The sequence below is a fragment of the Adelges cooleyi genome, unplaced genomic scaffold (assembly GCF_023614345.1).
Source record: "Adelges cooleyi isolate 19-005CV unplaced genomic scaffold, UGA_ACOO_1.1 ACOO_flye_CR_arks_rails_tigmint_CR_PRNA_2, whole genome shotgun sequence".
NCBI classification, from domain to species: Eukaryota; Metazoa; Arthropoda; class Insecta; order Hemiptera; family Adelgidae; genus Adelges; species Adelges cooleyi.
In genome coordinates this window covers 11,904,618-11,926,701 of record NW_026095860.1, presented here as the reverse complement: position 1 = coordinate 11,926,701, position 22,084 = coordinate 11,904,618, and the positions used below count along the sequence as shown (strand labels likewise).

The window sequence follows — 22,084 nt, the reverse complement described above, 5'->3', positions numbered from 1 at the left end:
CTGTCTTTTTTGGTAACACTTTTTTCGGTTATGTGCCAGAGCTAAGACATGAAAATGTCAATATAATATAAACTTTTTTATAGACAATCAAGTATATGTTTATAACCGTAAACCAAACGTGTTATTTGATTTTTATTTATTTGGTTTAATGTTTGAAGTGTATTGAGTCATCACACAGATCTATCTTCTATTTTTAGACCTTGTCTAAAACCTACAGCCAAAAAAAACAAATTAAGTTAAAATTACAATTCTTTATGGGGGAAAGGGTAAACAATATTTGTTTAGTTTTCCACTGTAAATTGGAAGTGACTACTGTTTTTTTAATATCATAATTTTAAGTAGAAAATGTTCAACATTTATGGTATTTTCTCGATTTTTTAAGTGGAAAGGTAAATTTAGAATAATATGAAACTTTCTCAAAAATCTGTAGACATTTATTTTTTTTATTATATGATATTAAATAAATATTTAATGTATGCTGCCCTTTAGAAAAGTCTTGTCTTTTAAACAACGGACGATGTATTATTTACATTTTTAATTGTACTTTAAGACATTTTAAGATTTTGGGCTTAATAATTAAATCAGTATACAAAACACATATAATTACAATTTTAAAGCTCCAAAAAATGAAGTTGTCATCAAGTACATGGTTATTTAATTTTAGCATAATTAGGTAATATATATCGTGATGGCAGCGTTCAGCCTTCCAGGTCCATTAAGCTTACATGATAATGATGATGACATTCCAACTATTACTGTTGCTGTTTAAGTATCATCAAAGTGTTTAAAAAAATAATTGTACCAATAGACATACTATATTATATGTATTTTTTTTATTTTCATATTAAATACAAGCTCATCAACACTATACATAATTGTTTATATATTTGATTTGCATTGACACAAGTATTTATTCAAAAAATGTATAAATATATATATCATAATATAAGGCCTAACTGCCTGTGACGAACTTAATTTTTTTTTTAAATATATAATATAATTATACTTTAAATTCCTCAATAAACATAATTTTTGTTTCACATAAATATCTATACTCAACTGTACAACATAAATATTATAACATTTTTTATAAGTGTTTAAACAATAATTCATCCCTGTTAACGGGTCTACCCATAAAACGAGTATACAAGTAAATATAATGATCAACATTTTGTAATTAAATAAACAATAAAAGAAAAACTTAAAACTTTAGTTGAAACACAAATTAGTCAATTAAATTTTCATTTGAATAAAAATGTATATCAATATGTACATATATATTATTATTCAAATACATGTATACATAAATAAAAATTTGGTACTTCATATATATTGTGTTCTCAATTTTAAATAATATATTTTTCCTATTTTTTAAGGAATCATCTGGTATTTTCTTTTTAAGCTATAAGTAATAATAATATAGTTAATATACTAACTAAAACATTTCATACCTATTTATCTAAAAGCTATTCACCTTAAAAGTGTAGCAATTATTGGAGTGTTTTTTAACATTATTGTATATGTATAAAATATGTTTTATTATATCTGTGTTAAAAAAATATCAAGTAAAAAAGAATAATAATATAAAACCAACAAGATGAACAAAACAAAAATAATCCCTGAATTGATTTTACTGAATGAAATCTCACTTAAATTTTATGTAATCTGTCGTAAAACATTAAAAAAACTTATTTCCAAAGAATGGTAGTTAATATTAAATAAACATATATTGTGATAAAATAAATAAAAATATAAATGACACAATTTTTTTTTTTATTTTAAAAATAAATAACACAACCAAAGAGGCATATGGGTGCGTTGACTTTGCTAATCTTTCTTCATTTTATAATTCAAGTATGGAAAGGACATGGTGGTTGATACTTCTAATAACAAGTTAATCCTAACAATGATAAACTTAACATTTATATATTATGACCCCTAATGAGATGAATAACCATTAAAATTTGTTTTTTTTTAGTAATTCCTGTAAAAAAAAGTATAAACATGTTTGTATTATTGTTATGAATTAATTATGTAGGCATTTTATCAGAAAATATTTTAAATTATGATTATTTGTGGAAACATAATATGTTTTTTGAAAACACAATAATTATAGAATTTACCTTAATCTGTAGGGCTATATGTGTATAGAAATAACATGAATCCAATAATTCATGTCATCAAAATTGAAACATTTGGCTAGCACTTGTTAACATCAGGTGGCGTCACAAGATATTCATCAGCTCTCTTGTGGTCATTCAATGCTCTCACTGTGTACGTATCATGTGGTAGCTCGGATTTGCGTCTCAGCAACGGCTTTTCTTTTCGATTTTTTCGGTTCTACAAGTTATTTAAAAAAATATATAAATATTTATGTACAAATAAAAACCATGTTATTGTATTGCATATCAATGTAAGTTTATTACATCTGTATCAATATGGTATTTGGTGTCCTCTTCTAAACTCTTTAAGTCAATAGTCGGATCCAAATCATTGATTGGTGATCTAGCCAAATCACCATAACACGAAAATTCACTGTCAATTGAACCGGTGAAACTGGGATTTTTTTTTGCTAGCTCTTCAACTTTATGCCATTTTTCATCTCGTTTTTTTAATTTATCCATTTCCCTGTTCATTATTTTTCTCAGATAAGTACGAGTTGGAAAAAATAAGTTAAATATTTTCAAAATAAATTAAGTAACAATACTAACGTTTTTCTGTCTTCTTTATACTGTTGTGTACACGTATGAAAGAGTACAGGATTTGTTTCTGTGAATATTTTCAATGCATTGTACATAAGACCATGTATGTTTCTGAAAAAAAAAAAATTAATAACAATAGGTGTAATAATAAGTGAAATAATTTTGTAATTTATACAAATTATAATAAATAATAAATGGAGTAAATGATAGATTGAGATTGATCGAGCACAAAGAGAACCGTGTGATGAATAAGAACAGATGGAATATCATAGTAGTTACAGTAATGGGTCACTTAATGGGTCTATATGATCGAAATCTAGATGTCAAGTTGGATTATCTAGTAAAATTCAGAAGGCTTATTGTAGAGTGAGATAGAAATTATTTGTAGTTGGCAAGCAAGAAATATATTGATTGTTATGTTAGCCGTTTAGAAACGATTACATTAAAATGTAATATACATTTTTAATCGATAGAGTATTGAGTCAAGAGGAGGGCAAGAGGACCAGTGGATAAGATATCAGTGTTTGGCGCTCACTATCATACGTTTGACATTCGGTTACGGGCGCTCTGTTTGCCAGGCAAGAAATTGCTGGCAAAATGGAGCTCTATCATCCTCCTTTCCAGCGGTACTGACGACTTGTCACGTTTGTGAACTTGTCAAAATACCATCTCAATATAATAAAATAATTTCTATTGTAAGACATACTTGTTCCAGTGAGTTTTTGAATTTTTGTACAGTACAGGAAACATAATTGGCAAAATTTCATCTACGTTTTCAGACATTAGAGACATAATGTATTCATTATTCCAAAAGTAAAGAGCTCTTTCAGCAACCTGAAAAAAAGTACAACAGTATACATTTTAATGTTTTAATTAATCATAATTAACTATTCATTTTATAATAGGTTAAATTTTTCCATTTTTTTTTTTACAGGTCTCAAACAAAAACTTTAGAAATAAAGATAGTTACTTGAAAATGTTGACTTGAAACGCATCTAGCTATTTGGTGAATTAACGGCTTCAGTACTTTTTTGAACTCCATTGGTTCAATAATGTCCAAGATTTCTTCAAGCTCATTGAGAAACATGACCTAAGTAACATGATCGGTTAACATAATTTAACATATTTAAAAATATTAACGTTCTCACTTCTTTTGGGGAATGTGTTTTTGGCCAATATTTTAATAGACTTTTAATAACAGGTTCCGTAAGTGCAGGGTCTTTCTCAAGGAACTGAACTATACAGTATGCAAGTTGAGGATGATACACCGAAAGCGACTTCACTTTATGCAAGGGCAGTAAGACTTTTAACAAGAATACCTTGTGTTCCTCTTTTAATGGTAGAGCAAATCCATTGACAATGCTAATGTAAATTTGAATTTCAATAAAATATTAATAAAATTGTAAAAAATTAAAAACAATAAAATTAATCTGTCATACCTTCCTAAAATTTCTAAAAGTTCAGCAATGCCATTATGATGTTCAGTTTCATAAATAAAACTATACAAAAAAACACATATAATTAAATAAACTCAAACTAAACCAAATAAAATAAAAGTATATGTATACCTATAGAATATGTTGTTAATCTGTTTCCGTATGTATGCACGCAAACTTAAAAATTTACCATAAATCCGATGCAATATGGTTTTTAGAAAGTCTCTTTCTCGTGGATCTTCCGAATCAAAAAGCTCCAACAACTAAAGATAAGAACATCATAATTTAATAAGACAAATGTTATTAAGTTTTAAATTATATTACCTGGAGAACAAATTTTTGATCAATATAATTTTTAGCTATTGATGGTTGGAAGTCCTGAGATTCCAAAAACCTTAGGAAAAACTCATATACTAATTGAAGATGTGGCCAAGCAGCTTCTAAAAGAGGTTCATCCTCTTCTGGATCAAATTCTGCACCATTAGGATTACTCGAAGGAGGTAGACTACGAAATAAATTTACTGCAAACTAAGAAGCGAAATTCTCTCAACGCTGATTTACAAATAGTTATTACAAAATTTTATTTGACTATTTACCATTCTCACAGCTTCAGGATAAATAGCCTCGGTAAGCACATTACCGTGGTTAGACGATAAATAATCAACCATTTCGTGTAGGGTTTCTCGTTTTATTTCTTTCCATTTCAGATCAGACTGTGGATCCGAAATAAAATCAAACAACACACAACACTGTTGCATTTTTTGGATGAGCAACTGTTCCCGTTCAGACACATTGACCTCTGTAAATAAAAAATATAATTGATTAGTACAAGACTACATTAATATTTATCAAATTTTATTCAATATTAATTTAAGATCACGTTAAACAGTGACATAAGTCCAGTTAGACTCATTAGGGGGCCAAAAATTGTCTTACGCTCTTTAGGCATATAATATGTAAGAGTATACTGTAAAAATGTGCATTAAACATTACATACGCTTGGTGTACCTTTACGGAAACTAAAATGTCGTAAAAATACTTAAAAATAAAATGCTTAATAAAAAATATACTTCTAACCTAGAAATCCAAAATTATCTCTATTGGATTCTAAAACCGTTTGTTTTAATTTTTATATTTTGTTAATTATTTTTTAAGACCTTAAGTAAATAGTCATTAACTTAATTACTTTCCCAGTGATTAGGGAAAAAAAGGTTTCCCAACTGAAAAAGTGTAGTGTCTATATTATTGTTAAGACATTAATTTATAGAAATGTTTAGTTTATTAATTACATTAAAAAGTTTTAAAAAATATGATATAAACATACCAAATAGCCTCGTTATTTTAATTATTTTTTTGTAGTACAGTTTATACATGGGTACAAATACCAAAAGGCAAAATCCAATATTGTTGTCTATGTTAAAAACCATATTTAATTCTAGATAAGGAATCTCATAAAGACAATGTCATTATTAAGTATATCATAAACGTTTATCAGATTTATTTAGTAACATTGGTATAAAGTTAAATTATTTTTATTGTACATATTATATTATTTGCTGCATCTGAACAAATAATTTAATTCATAATATTATGTCTATTTTTATAAAAACATTTTGAAAACTATACATTGAACCGTAGTTAAAATGTATAGACCATTATAATTCTATACAACCGTTAATTACACGCACAGATATGATGTGCTTAATTATTTTAGCCATATTAATTGACTTACGTTAATTCACCGGGACCTCGTGAAAATGTAACAACACTATATATCAATAATCGATTGTAATTAAAATTAATTTCACTTAAATTATTATTAATAATACAAATGCGCGGACTGAAAGAAAAACGAACGAACGCGATATAATAATATAATATAGATACAAAGAATTAAAATATCAAACACATACTATGGACCAAAATAATATAAGTACATCAATATCCATCGATAAACGTATTAACGGCTGTCTTCATGAAAATTATGAGTTTAAAATAGTATAACGTCAAATGAAAAAATATAAGTTAAAGCGCATGATATCAGATTTAAAAATAATATACTAACAATGACTCGTTTAGTTTTACAAATAAACGTTCAAACGTGTAAACGTAGGATACTTTTATCACAATGGACGATAGTTCGTCAAATAACGCTGATTCAAGGTATGGTTGAATGTGGTTAAATAATTTCACACAAGGGTCACTGTCGGAAGTCCAATGTGACAGTATAAATATTAAAACTATTTTCGTCTCGCTGCTGGCAAAATATTGAAGAGCATTAAAAATAGACGAGCAGTGTTTCTATTTAAAAATTTTAACACCAACTAAACTGTAAACCAAGAAAAGAATAAAGTCGTACCCAACAACACATTGGCCCGTGACAAATAGTTTAAATTTGCATATTCCGACACAACTTGTCTAGATGTGGGTTTTTACTTTTTACTTTTAAATAGTGTAAAACAGATGCAAATCAAATGCAATAATTTTTCTCATTTTGCATTAGTTTTAATTATTTAAAACACAAATATTTTAATAACGAAAAAGAATAACGTTACAAAATGACTATTAATAAAACATGTAATTTATTCAAAAAATATTGTATTTAATAATTGTTATGGTGTCAATAGGAAGGACATTGGCCATATGTGACATCAATAAATAGCACACTAAATATACGCATTACACTCCAAACTAAATACACAGGCTTTGCAACAATATAACAATTTTACATATTCAATACAACCTTACTGACAGTCGTGTAAAAATCATGTGTGTACATAAAAGTTTTCAAATAGTATTTAATAGTTCATATTGTGTTTTATAACAATATATAACTAAACATAGCCTTTACCCAACCCCCAAAAAAGAATATGTTAGTTATTAATGAATAAAATATAAGTAATTGATTTATAATGAGTTTTACTTGTTTTTAGATGTACAGCTATTTTTTTAAAATATCTACTTTTAAAAAATATTTAATTAATACTGATTATAATCTAAAAAAAACTTAAGCACTCATGGTTATATGTAGTAAAATAATAATAAAAACCCTAAATTAATAGGTAAGAGGGAGATGTTTGCCCGTAATCGGTCTCAGTCTGTCGTGAGCGTTGAAGATGACAACGTTGTTGCCGAAATACGACGTATTCGCGGAGAGTATATAATTTTTATGGTTAAGGGTTTTTATTATTATTTTATTACTGATTATAAATCTTCTTATAAATTATCAGATTGAAATTTAAAATTTTACATTATAAATAATGAGTATGTAAGATTTTATAGTAAATTTTTAATTTATGATAGACATAATAATAATGTTTGTGTTTACACAATTGAAACTTATTTAAAAAAATATGTTTATTTTAATAGGGAAAATGTATACATTTTATTAACAAAACATGGTTAAAATGTTCATTGTATGCAAACATAAAATAAGGTTAAAGCGTGCCTCACTCATTGCATCAAGTATTGATTTTTATTTCAGTTTTTCGCATATATTGCGTGTAGAGGTAGTTATATAGTTTGCTGTGTGTATTATATAATATTGTAGTAGATACGCTAGTACTATACACAGCATGCTGTGTATAATTTTATACTGTATGGTGTTATAAACATGTCAAGAATCTTTTGAAAAAAATGTTCAAGTTATTTAATAGGTTCTCTAGATAATTATAAATTCACTTGATAACTTATTAGACACTGGTATTTATAAAACATACTAATGTGCTGTGCCAAACTCAATGTTACTTACAACACATAATAATATTATAAACAGAATCTAGTAGAAAGGGAAATATAAACATTTTCTAAGTACACAAATAATAATAGTTTTCTCTGATAAAAGAGCCGAAAAGACGGTAACGGATTGATAAATTTTGTTGAGCCCAAATATATTATTAAAACGGTACGCACGAGCAAATAGTAGTCGCATAGTCATGTATTTAGTTTGATAGGGGCTCACGCTGAAGTAGGCAAGGAATTTAAAATGAAGGACATAACGCAATTTAAATAACAGGCAATAGAGATACAATGTAAGGCATTATAAAAGTTATAATACCATAAAAACGTTTCTTTAAAAATATTCTGACAATGCGGTCTTCATCATACTCTATAAACGACTTATATATTAATAAAAAAATACAAATGACATTACACATTACAAATAGCAACTTATCAATGTTTGTGTTTAACGATTTATGTAAAAAGGTACATACTAACAGGAAAACAATAAATAGGTAGTAAATAATGACTCCTTCACTTGGCATTTGTTACTTTAACGCAAGCTAAAATATGTACTGCAGTTTTATTTACTTTATCTAGGTCCAGACTTTTTGATATTATACTTTATCGACCATGTCCTATGGTATCTAGTTGGTGACATCGGGGTGTCCAAAGACTCGAAAGTACTATCTTTCCACCCGCTTCAAATCAATAAAAAGCCTTTAAACAAAATGTTTGTTCAATTTAAAATAACGCTGTAATTTCCTGAACAATTATCGAAAATTATGAAATAATATGTCCTGTTAAACAAATAATTATCACTAGTGGAATCTAGTTCAACTTAAAATACTTCAAATGAATTCATTTAAATTCGTAACAGGAAATATGAAAGGGCTTTTTACACTACAATAACGTCACGTGCAATAAAAAAACTACAATAATAATAAAATATTAATTTAAACTATACATGACTATTTCAAAAACAAAATTAACGTGTTACATACATCAACTCAGTTACTATTTAGCATAAAAAATGTGTACGTAGATAACAAAAATGAACTGCCGCTGACCAAGGGATTATGTTAGCATAAATAAAATATATGATGTAATATCAGTTGTATTTTACTTAATACAATGTAGATATATTGGCATACACAGAAGCACTCATTATGGTTTCTCAACAAATTGATATTTAGTATACACATTTAAAAATTGACTTCTGTTTAGTGTTCACGATTCGTGTTGAATTTAGTTAACCAACAAATAAAACATGGCTAATTATTGATAAGATAATATATTCTTTGAATATTATTAACTTAAACCTAAGTAGGTATTTAGAGTCGGTGCACCAATTTAGGTTTTTTTTAAATAAATTAACTCTGCGAGGCAAATGCAACATAAAACTATGTCACTAGGGTGACAATATACGCGTTTTGAATAACATAAAATCAACGTACACAACAAAACCATAAACTTGTATTTACTTCAGTAAAAATAATTTAATTTTTACGAGCTATAACAACAGTAGGTACAGATGTTTCAACGAAATAAATTGTTTTATTTTTATATTTATTAACATCAGCTGTTGCCCTGTTCAACGACGTTTGAAACACGCATGCCTAAATGTTCCACATTGCAGTTGGTACTACACTCGTAACTGCTGCCAAACTAATTAGTATTTAGTAATCAGGCACTATTTTGCATTGTCATGAAACTCTCGGAGGACAAGTAAATAATTACTCACGGCACGTAAATCAACTAGTTTTAATTTGAGACGCTATCGGTTGTTTAGCATTGTTTATAAACATTACAGTGTTTTTGTAAGAGGCTTAATATTGCGGTTGTTAAGCGCATTTCACGTTTATGTCCTATCGGCGTTAACAACAGCTGTGTTATCCGTGAATTTTTTTTTTTTTGGCTTTTGTCCACACAACCCGATTACTATACGAACGAATGTGATGGTCGTGAAGATAAAATTGCACGGAATAAAAGTGCTGCTAACACTGATAGCGCAAGGAATATAAAAAAATATATATATTTTGGATACATTGCAAAGCTGTGGCTCTATTGTTTGAAGACATAATAAAATATTGTTTTTATTTTTATACATTGTGTGGGAGGCAAATACCGGAACGCGCAGTATTACCACGAACGTGGAACAGTTAATAGGGAGTTTTATTTGGAAGTTGAAACCATCATTCATATTTGGCATTCAAATTAGAGATAAAAATAGAGCAACAAGAAAATTAAATTGCTTACAAATCTAATACAATTAAAATATTTTATAGCAACAAAATAAATCACTTAAATTATTTTATTTTAACATTATTTCTCCAAACAATAATATTTAGGTCAATTTGTGTTGCGAAACCACAAATAGAGTAAAATAATTTACAGTCAGTCAAATAAAATAAAAAATATTGATAAATAAATTTAAAATATAGTAAGATCAAATATATTATTATTTTTATAAGTGTCGTATTTCAATTTTTAAACTGGTTAATAATTTTACGATTTTGTTCGATAAAAATAATTGGAAAACAGAAATAGAAAACTATTATTTATATTTTCTTTTAGAAAGGAAGGGTTATTTTTTACTGTCGTTAAAGTAGCTCTACATAGATGCTAAAAAGCTGTTTGTCTGATGGGCAAAAAGAGATTCTAGTATCTTTTCAAGAAATTAATAACAACAAACATAAAACAATCATAGTAAATGCAAAACATTCTCACACCTACTCTCACTATGAAAGCCAATACATTGCAGAAAATAAAATCAATTTTTTTACTTTAATAAATCCAGAGTGGAACGAGTTGTAAATAATATTTAATTTTAACCGTTGTTATACGCTCGACGTCATCGTACAGTAATACGCCTTAAAAGGAAATTTGATTATACATTATTTTTACGGTAGCACAACCGAGAGGTCTTTTTAGATTTCTAAGACATGTATAAACTTTAATTAGGTTAACTCCGCCTATGATTGAGAATGCGATAGTTGATAAGTGAACGGAGGGTTGTTTTTCTGAGAACGACAAATAAGTTGCTAATGTAATTGTTTTGGCATTTTTCGGCTTCAAGTCCAATACGTTGTACATGTTATTATACTGGCCAACATAAAATAAAATACATTCTACGAATATTTTATTATTCATAGTACCCTCGAATAATTCACGAGAACAATTGAGTAACAATGCCAAAATAAACGTATTTCGTCCATAAAAAAGTATAGGTACCGTCAATCTTATAGTGTAAATAAAATATTTATTTATAATAGAAATATAGTTGTTGTCCGACAGCGTAAGTATTACTACATTGTTCTCATGAGTCCTTGAGCTATATTATATCATTGGAATATATTTTACTATTAGCATAATTATAAAAGAATACAATGCATAATTCCATACATATACCTATTCCTACATGATGTAGGCTACATCATATAGGTTAATTTGTCTAGTTGTAGCCAATTGAGAACGGTTAACGTATACAAATATTATTGACAATGTAAATTGTATAATAATACCAATAATTTATTGATCTAAAACCCAGTCTACTTTTATTATATTAACGTCTAGTTACAATTATTTTACAATACACTTAAATTATAAAAATTATTTATAATCAATGGTACTAATAACACAACGTTATTGGAAAAAAGGTGTAAGCTAACAAGTGGCAACGAACTACAAACAACGAACATTTTTATGTTTAACATTGTCATAAAAAAAAAGACTTTCAATAATTACTTTTTTACTACAAACTTTATGTCAAAATCTTTATGAACATATTACATAAGTGAATGGAGTATACCCCCTGTCAGATAATTAGTACTGTTCAGGTTTTCTCAGTACAATAGAACAGAAAAAATGTATTATGTTGGAAATTAAAAAAACACCTACTACAATGACAATTAATTTTCATCATAAAAAGAGTACCTAACACTTTTTTGTCATCCTTACAATGACTTTTAGGAAAAGTAATTTGGGCCGTTATATTAAAGTGTAAATTATAAATTAAACTGAACCAGAATACGATCGTTGACGTCATTAAATATCGGGTGCCTTATAGTTTTCGAGTCGTCTTATCCAAACACATGGCGAAGACGTTACACGCACTTGCAAGTCGCAGAACATAAAAAAACTGAGTAAACTCAGTTAAGACTTCATCCACACTTCATGCAGATACATTAATGGATATGCCCTGATAATTATATGATTATTTCCTATCTATAATCTCCTTGCGATATATGATGATAGTATAGTCTTAATATTATATTTTCTGGCCAAACGTCTTTAAGTAGTTTTATAATACCTGGCCTTTATCGACTTACTGGCAACATTTATCAATATTTAACTTTTCTCATAAATCAATTTCCGTGGTTCGCCAGTCAGTAAGTGCCTACCTAACAAATTAATTTGACTATCCTTATATACATCTTTATATCCTTATATAACCTGCAAATTGATGTATCTGCATGAAGTGTAGATACTCTTAACTTTATTTTCATAACATAATCCCTCCATAATGACGTTAGCACTGTGACACTTACCATGTCGCTCAAAACGTAACGGACAAATTTTCAGAATGACCCCTAGCCATAAGACATATCCATGTCAATTAGTCACGGCATAAACCAGAATGAAAAAAAAAATCGTAATTATAGTTTCATAAATTACAAGAACGCCCATAAATATATCGAAAAGAATGCGCAAAGATTATAATAATTATTATAATATATTAGTAGTTACCCAAAGCTTTGAAAACTGACTGAGACTATACGCCCCCTCTCCGCCGCCAATATTATATGCATGTTACTACAGTATACAGTATATACTACTGTGTTATCACGTGAATTAGGTAACATTATTATTGTCGCACTCACCGTGAAGTCTAGGCAAGTGTTTTGCCGGGTCGCAGTACATAATGAAAGGAGACTTGTCTCGGTCGGCCAGCAGGTCTAGACCGCTCTGAAAGCTAGGGCTCTTGGGTAGAAACGACGCGTTAACCGCCGCCGCAGCCGCAGTACCACCGGTAGCAGACGTCGTGTTTAGCGATCGCGGACGACCGCCCGCAGACTTGTTCACTACCATTATTATAGCTCTTCCCGCGCCACGGGCTTTTAACCGTGCCACCATCCATTAAAGATCATCGAAGTACTAGAACTGTACACGACCGCCGGAGTGTAAGGGGCACGATGTTCGAAAAAATATCCTTCGCTGAACCGATTCGGGCATCACCAACGCGCACTAACGCATTTGCGACATTGTGTATTGCTTACGGTAAATTTGTTTTTTTTTTGTACTTCGCGTGTTGTCTCTAAATGTTTATTCTGCAGGCAGCGAGTACCCTAAACAAATCAACGATATCTTACGAGTTAGATTAAAAAATTATCATGTACTCTGATTAATCTTAAGTATCATATCATCCGCTCTAAACTTATTCATCGCTCAAACCGTTATCTTCGACATCATCCAACCGTTGGCGCAACTAGGATCTCGGGGCTAGGGAAGCTCAAAGCCTTTAGTCTCTCATAAAATGTCAGGAGCCAATCAGGGATACCCCTAAATAACGTTTATAATTTTTACCGAAAACTACCCCAGACCCCCCCCCCCCATTTAGTTACGCCAACGCATCCTTGGTGCTGCGATTCTCTTTTACGAACTAAACCTTTTTAGCCTTATTACCTATTACTACCACAGTTACTGCTCTGCCTCAATTTCAATTTTTATTAATGTGTCACTCTGCGTATCTTCTCTAGTCGAAAATGTTCCGATCCCGCTATACTACGTATCGACTTCAAAATCAATAACTTCATTTAACGCACAAATACTATAAGTGTGACCTTCCTCCTATTAGCTTCTCTACGTGGTTTTTAAAAACTCGCTTCATCTATCTCCATTTCCTTGTTCACACGCTATAAAGTCAAACTATAAACATTTATTCTAAGCATAAAATGTTATACACGTGCACAGCCGATTGCTACAGGTTAATTTCAATTATTGTTAGACGATTTAAGACAAGATTTTAAAGAAATCAAATAGTCGAATTTTCAGCGTGTTTATAATGAGTTTTGTTCATAATAATAATAAAGCCAGCTGCTTTGTTTGTAACTAGTACACAACGCCGCCCCAGTCGTTACAAAAACAGGATTGAGGTTAAGCCTTTCGTTAAAAAAAGGGTGTCCGTCTAATAAATTGCCGTAAATCGGTTGTCCACGCAGTAGACAGATCGGTTAGGTTATTTATTTACATTTTAATTAAAATGCCTCTCAGGGCGCCCGTTGGCCCCACCCTCGGGCGACCTTTTGGCATTTTACTAAAATAGTAAAACTAACACGACTGCGTCACTCCTACGTCAACAACCCGTCGCAATCAAATTATTATAGGTTTTATAGTATTTTTATTATACATTATATTATGTTGCTCGTTTCCACTGAATTTCACGTTGTCCTATCCACGAGGGTTGTAGGACCTATTAAAGAACCCCCCCACCCCCACCACCGCCGCAATCGACTGTGCGCGTTATCGGTCAAGTTTTTACATTGTTCCTTGTTGTACATCCAGTTTTGACGCACCACCGAGTACTTGCGCCGATCGCGCGTTTTTTACTTCTTACTAACGTTGGAGATGAACTTAAAACATTTCACAAAACTTGGATTTACTGAAATCTTTCTAATCAGCACGAACGCGCAACCGAATTCGACGGCCACGGTCACAAATTGCAACGAAGGAAATAAAGGAGCCGACTTTCGATTAGCACGTGCGTAACGCGACCCGTCATCGGCGGTATCTTGCGAGTGGCGAACTGCCGCGGCGCGTCCGAGTGCGCTTCCAACTCTCGCGGCGGCAGCCGATCGATGTTCATGTGCTGGCGGATACGCGGTTGCCGAAGGGTGGGCGGCTGGACAAGGGTATCCAAGGAAACGGCGGCGGTCGCCTCCCCCCTCCCACTAATAGAAAAACGTAAAGCGGCGCCCACGCACCCTGGCACAATACGGTCACCGAGCTGGCGAACCAGATGTCGCTACTATCGAAACCAAAACACGTGTGTAAGCCACGCACGGGGGGCGACGTAACAAGTGTGTCAGCCGCGCGCTCGTTGCCGGGCACTGGGCAGGCGGCAGGCAACGGCCGCATGGGCCCCCAAGTCGGTTCTCGCGAACAGGAACAGGGCCAATGCCACGGGCGTAATAAAACACTGTCATAATTATTACAAATCCCAACGACGAAAATAGAATCACGCCAAATATTTACGTACCGTAGGACTTCGGAACCGCTTGCAACGAGCAGCGGGCTACCGCGAGGAAGCGGACACAAACGCCAAAGAATGTATGGACGTACGTTATCATTGTTATGGCGCCAATTTGTTTCGTGTACATCCAACAAGTACCGCGAAATCGCTAACACAGGCCACTAAACGGTTAATGAGTTTTTCGAGAATAAAGAAGATGCATTTTATAAATAACGTTAACAAATCGGCCGATTAAACAGAAGCGCAGTCGATTAGTAAACGCTAACGCGTGCATCAATAATAATAAATAACCTCTCAATTATGTTGCAGATAATATAAAATCCACAATATAAAGAACAGTCGCGACTACACAATAATGGTTATCAATGACTTATCATGTTATGACTACTTAATTTTTTTTCTGAACTAATAATATTAATAATTATCATAACGCGATACATTTTGAAAAACGATTACACAAAACAAACAAATGTTGAATTACACAATAATTGGTCGCGTCAGATGTGCAATAACATTTATTACACAATACGATAAATAAATATAGTATATACCCTTACCGATATAAGTACGTTATTAATCAATTAAAAAGTAATATTATTGACAATACATTTGATTATAAATATGTATTATATAAAACGCGTAGAATTAGGTAGTTGATTGAATATAATGACATATTATCATGTTACTATTTTTTTATTGCTTCTGAACACGATAAGATAACACTTCGCAAAAATCAAGAAATAATATTTCATAATATTATTGTACAAAGGAACCATATTACAGTTTTGAGAGAGGGGGGATTAAAATACGATGCTAATCTGATATGATTAATGATTACTTAACTTAGGTAACTACCACTCATATCAATACAATACAGTTTAAAAATTAATCTGTTGTTCAAGAATTGGAATCGGATTATTCCAACCCAAACGGTAGTATTTTTTTTTTTCAAATAGAGGTTTTTATCAATGAAAACTTTTCGAAATATTTATACACATTTTTATACTTCAGAAAATGAACTTTTCCAACATTTGATCATTCGATATCATAACTGTTCGCTATATAAAGCTAGACGAACAAGATTAAAATGTTCTTATTAGCAAAATTAAAACAAATATCCTTAAATTTGATAGTTTTTCTATTCTTTATGATCTTATCAGTTACCACACATCAGTTAAAATAATACAAATATTTTTTTAACCCTTCCTCAAATAGGTTAGAATTATTTTTATCCTTTTTTTTGGGGTAATTTTAGATTTTAGACATGGTAATAAGCGTGCTTAAAACAAATATATTACCTATAAATAAAAATCTACTTAGTCAAAATAATAAACCGTTAAAAATACAATTTACTGGCAACGTTGATTGAAGCGAATACCTGCTATTGTTTCTTTGAAATTCATTTTATCAGTCTTATGCATACAAATACTATACAATCGACACTTTCTGCTTTTTTGTTCTGATTTTATTAGTTTAAATATTCTCTACGCGCCCAACGATTTTGATTGTATAAATATTAATTAATTCTTCGTTTTATATTTTATTATTTTTTAGTATTTTGAATAAATTAAAAGTTAATTTCTAAAATTTAGTTTTTCAAGGTCGTATTTGATGGAGGTGGGCAATACCTCGACGGCAAATATGGTTGTAAGAGAACGAGGGAAAGGGCGCGCTATAAAATTGTTACCCCGAGGTGTAAAATATCCAAAAACGGACGGTTCTGTTAAATCATTAATCTAATTAATAAATATTAATATTTGGCAAAACAATTAATATAATTGAAACGACTAGCCGCAGATAAGAAACAACTTCTATTACTACAAAACTAAATTATTATATTTATCATAAACTAATAATAATTTATACAGACCATTGAGCGATTGGAGAACTTGGAGTTCGCGATTCGTAGCCACAATGTTGAATCTCGAGGAATTTTGTCTTTTTTCTCTTTTAATTGTTATTGGTCCCAGTTTGAGTTTGTTTATTTGTGTCGGCGGAGGACTGGGGGCGGCATTTGAATGTCCTGTAGATGTACCATCTTGTGCCTATTAAACACCAGAAAAATATAAAATACAAAAAAATACTCAGAACCCATAAAATAGAAATTGCAAGCAAGCTTAGCGACGAGGAAGTGCCACGATAGTACTGTAAACGTCAAACGTTTCAGAGAAGTGAAAACTATAGTGTAGTACACATACACGTCACGTCGATTTACTTTCGAAGTGACATTTTGTAAATCCGTCTCTTTTAATAATATAACGTATGTTTAACCAATTAATAAGTATTTGAACAGTCCTAAATTAATCGAATCAATGCATAATATTTATATACCATTTATCTTTCTTTCGATTCATTAAGGGCCGATCATGGTCAGTTTTTTGGCTCGAAAACATGCCTTACAGCAAAAACTTTCCCGCCTAGTGTCAGATTGTGTCAAATGGTCAGATTTCGATAATTATTATTATTTTTTATTTTTAAAGACTGTGTTGCGGGGGGATCAGACTTTATTTAATTAAAAATTAAATTTCTAAACGCTGTAATACGAGTTTGACTATAATCAATCTTTACTTATTTTCAACCCATATGACTGGTTTTAATAATGTGATCAAAAATTGAGATCCAATACGGGGTATTCAAAACAAATGAATTATTGAAATAAAATCATCACTCAACGATCCAGTCATCGCTTATCCCGTCATTTGTCACCATTAAAATCGATGTTACTTATAGAACCAACTTTATAAAACTGTTGAAAATAATACCTTGAAGCTTATACGAAAAAATTGACATGTTGGAAATTTATTATAAGTTTTTATCTCAACTATTGTCTATATTTGCGTCTTAATAAACAGACACTAACACGCCCCACTTCTGGGTTTCTTTTAAATAATTCAGTGGCTATTTTGCGTTCCTAATCGAAACAAGAAAATACCTTATATTAAATGCCTTTATCAAACAAAATGTTCTTAACTTACTACTCGATGGGTATAATCATACAATGTTGTACAAGCTGAAATTAACCCGTTACCGTTCGATTATTTCCTCAGTGCCTGCTCCAGTTTTTTTTTATTTATAACATATTTTTTGTGTTTTAATACAAGTATTAATCAGTAATGTAAACAAGACATTGTTGTTTTTTTTTTTTATAATATCTGGCCCTATCTTTCAGATCGTAAAAAGATGAACTTCAAATTCAAATATCTTATTTTTCCCTCAATACATGAAAAATACGAAAAATGTCACAACAAATATAGTTTAAGTATAACAATTGATATGTTGCCAGTAAACACACAAAACAAGCACCTAAATGTGTATATTCCACGAATTTCACTGAACAGAAATATTTGCAAATATTTTCCCGCCAATTCGCAAATTAGTTATACTTCGTCTTATTAGGATATTTATATCAAATTAAATATGTGGTGCGTGTAATCAATAACGGTAGAACAGAGTTTGATAACAAATATTAGTAATAATTTTAAATATTAATGTATGTAATTTTTAAAAATGCATGTAAAATAATAATGTTTCTACAAAAGGATATTGTTGCCTTTTCTAACTGAAAATTTAAGAACAAAATGTCTAAAAATTTTAGATCGTAAAAAAACATACTGTACACAATATAAAACGTAAAACAAAATTATTTTTAAAAATTAGAGAACACAAAAACTGTTTTAAATCACACGAAATATATTTTATGAGGATTTTTTTGAAATTTTGTACTATTCTAATAAAAATTATGCAGTTTAAACAAAAAATTGTTTTTTTAAATTAATTTTAACACAAGTCACTTTTTATTAAATTTATTGTCATCATCTCTTTCCCACAGGCACGATCAGTTTATATATTCGTGCACTTACTCAATTATACTTCTCTCAAATATACCACTGCATTCCCAATACGCTATTTTTTAGTATTAGAAATAAACTCTTGCACAAAAATTAAATTGTACATTGCTTATATTCTCTTTAGTTTGTGTAATATAATAAAAGTATAATTTTATTTTAGATTTTTGCATTTGTCAGTTTGTTTAAGCAACCCCATCACAGCTTATGCTGAGCTTATAAAACTTTTGTTTTAATCCTTGTAAATTATAGTTCTTATATTTAAACATTGTATAAATGAGTACACCAATATTGGACTAATGACCTATTAGCGAATCCACTTAGAAACGATCTCTTGGGGAAAAAAGCAACAACCTTTGTTATAACATTATATATATGTTATGTCTTAATAAATGGATACCTAAGTACTAACAACATTTATGACGACCTAATGACAATTTTTTAGTGTTGTTTGAAATAGGAGGACAAGTTGACCAAGTAGGTAATGCAGCAATGTAGCGCTAACTAAATGTAGTGCTGGTCGGACAGCTATCTCTCTTTCCAGCAACACACTGACGATTCGTCCTGTGTATTAAATTTGTCAGGAACACTTCTTTATATGAATGTGTTGAAACTTTCATAACTTGAACTATTATTTTGAAGATTTTCGGATCTATAGGATCTATAAAATATATAGATACTCTGTATAGGTTATCTATGTTGTCATTATTTGGCTGATGTTTCAAACCCATTGCAGGTCCATTTTAAAAGACAAACCCTTCCATTATCGCAACTATACTAATTACTATAGTAGTATAGCCCATTATATGTACAGTATGGTCACGACAGTAAAACTTTATAGGAGCATAGTAAGAGATACAAAAAAGAAAGGATGATAGATCAAAATAGTTTTATTTATATTATATGCTTTAGACTAGGAAAAAGCTTTCGACAGAATTAGCTAGAAACATATGATTTTTCCATTAATTTTGAAATTAATGCAAACCAAAAAACAACAATTTTGATAAATAGTGAAATTCTTGAAGAAATAGATATTGGAAACCTGACTCCATTTTATTTACTTGCCTAGCCTATTGAATACTCTGAAATATTCTGAAATTATACTGCAGACACGGAGTAAGCTAAACGGGCTAAAATTAAAGTGTTTAAATTTACAGATGATCAAGCAATAGTGGTTGTAACGGTACAAGTGTTACAAGAAATGGTAGAAAGAATGAACTACACCGCAAAAAATATAACATGACAAAACAAAAACAATGGTGATTGCAAAGGCAAGAACAAAGGCTAGAATCTCAGCAAAGAGGAGATTTGGAAAATAATTGGAATGGCAAAGATTACATTTTATGTAAATAGAAGATCTTTTTATCAAAGAAAATAAACATTTCACTGAGAAAAAGGATACTATAAAAATAGTTCTTGAATGGGCCATACCGCAAAAAAAAGAAGAGGGCGTCCAAGAATGAACATTATCTCACAGACCAGTAAGAACTGGGCCTAAAGTATGTAGATATTAAAAAGAAATTAGAAAACAGATAAAAAGAAATTAATAATGCAATTTTTTTTACTATTTTGATATTATGAATTACTTGAAATAGTGGCAAAACGGAATAAGCCAGAATCCACTACAGTTTATTTATTTTCATTGCTCATAAATCAATTTATATTGGGTGGATAGAAAAATTATAATAATTATTTGTAATTCAAAATTAATCTATAAGTATAAATACTGATCCTAGATAAAAAAAATTTGCCATTATTACTGAAATAGCTGTAAGAATATATTTTGGCTGACAAATATGCTATTTTGATCAGTACGAATTGCCAAAATAAATACCAAATTTCTAAGTAAACGATAATATATATATTTATTAAACTAGAATTTTACTATTCTAAAGATCTAGTGTTTAAATTAAACTTTTTTCACAATTTGTTTAGTAAATCATACTTATAAGATTTTTTATAATTAAAGCTAAATTAATTAAAGGCACATTTTTAAGAATAAACGCTTATTATAAGAATATTTAAGAAACACTTAAAAATTTATCTTTTTCTACTTTAATCAACTAGATGTTTATTATAATTAATAATTTGTTTAAAAAAAACTATACAATTTATTAAGTAAAATAAATAATTAAACTTACATTATCACTCGTTGTTTCAGCCGCTGGTCCATTTTTTCCTTCTACACCTTTTGACTTGGAAACATCCTGTGAATTAAAATCATTCATAATTCACTGAGTAATAATATTACATAGTCACATTCAGTATTGTTAAATTAAAACGAATTATATTTAAATATTGATTATAAGTGTTATTTAAACAACTATTAAATTAAAAAATATAAACCAATGTAGGTATTTTTCTATCCCAAAATGTTCTTATCAGTTGTAGTAGCCACTAGGTATAGGAAAGATCAATTGTTATTAAAGAGAAGCTTAATAAGCTTAGATATAAGAAAATAATATTGAAGTTTTAATTTAAATTGTATAAATGTTCAATGAATGATATAAATATCAAGTATAAAAAAAACAAAGATGTTTGAACAACGACAAAGCGTAGGCCAAAACAAATACAAAATACACGACCACCTTACCTTGTCTTTTTTCATCAATATCCTATTTGGCATTTTTAATTATAGTGTGATCACATACAATTTGAATAACAATATACAAAATTCACGTTAAGTCTTAAGGAAATTTGTCAATCAATTTTTGTAAAACTTTCCAACGAAACTCGGTGTTTTTCGTTTTTTTTATTGTCAACACAATGAACTTCGTAACAATTTGTCAAGTGGGAAAGGAACCGATTTGCATTAAAAACGAACACAACATCATTCTTTACATTTTCTTAATCCTTGGCTAATTATTATTTCAACCATGGACGTAACATACTTTAATGATAAAATAAATATTTTTATCTTTAGAGGACTGTCTCGTAGATAATTTTCAATAGTATAAAGATATTTACACAAAACAGATAAAAGTACCTTTCGAAGTGATATTAGAGACAAAATACCTATTATGAAAAAGATAGAGGACAAGATTTTCGATGGAGTTATGATGAAGTTTTTCAAAATATCAACCAGAAAAAAAGTTACAAGGATTTTAAAAATATATTATTGTTTTCATC

The 22,084-nt window shown here is 29.9% G+C and overlaps 1 protein-coding gene across 6 annotated transcripts; it reads right to left on the bottom strand.

Annotated features, from left to right (window-relative positions):
• Positions 1 to 929: 929 nt before the first annotated feature.
• On the bottom strand, positions 930 to 21,707 carry LOC126833685 (serine/threonine-protein phosphatase 2A 56 kDa regulatory subunit gamma isoform). Of its 6 annotated transcripts, XR_007684997.1 has the most exons (14): positions 21,549 to 21,707; positions 21,097 to 21,162; positions 16,981 to 17,155; positions 4,735 to 4,937; positions 4,463 to 4,666; positions 4,271 to 4,401; positions 4,142 to 4,201; positions 3,851 to 4,064; positions 3,673 to 3,792; positions 3,409 to 3,536; positions 2,712 to 2,813; positions 2,427 to 2,628; positions 2,124 to 2,340; positions 930 to 1,984 (listed from the first exon to the last, which is right to left on the bottom strand). XR_007684997.1 is itself a non-coding variant. In XM_050565158.1 (13 exons), the coding sequence occupies exons 1-13, from the start codon at positions 21,579 to 21,581 to the stop codon at positions 2,200 to 2,202; spliced, it is 1,779 nt and encodes a 592-aa protein (XP_050421115.1). In that variant the 5' UTR covers positions 21,582 to 21,707; the 3' UTR covers positions 2,123 to 2,199. The 6 variants fall into 6 exon arrangements, 1 of the variants encoding a protein (XP_050421115.1); XR_007684998.1 differs by lacking the exons at positions 16,981 to 17,155; positions 21,097 to 21,162; positions 21,549 to 21,707 and adding exons at positions 12,742 to 13,206; positions 14,400 to 14,656 and having other exon boundaries at positions 931 to 1,984; XM_050565158.1 differs by lacking the exon at positions 930 to 1,984 and having other exon boundaries at positions 2,123 to 2,340.
• Positions 21,708 to 22,084: the final 377 nt, after the last annotated feature.

What these genes read in the sequence shown, in the direction of transcription:
- LOC126833685 (XM_050565158.1), bottom strand. Translation starts at nt 21,581, where the DNA reads ATGCCAAATAGGATATTGATGAAAAAAGACAAG. An exon ending in TATTGATGAAAAAAGACAAG is followed by an intron (nt 21,163 to 21,548) that starts GTAAGGTGGTCG and finishes TTTAATTCACAG; the next exon opens with GATGTTTCCAAGTCAAAAGG. An exon ending in AATACCATATTGATACAGAT is followed by an intron (nt 2,341 to 2,426) that starts GTAATAAACTTA and finishes AATAACTTGTAG; the next exon opens with AACCGAAAAAATCGAAAAGA.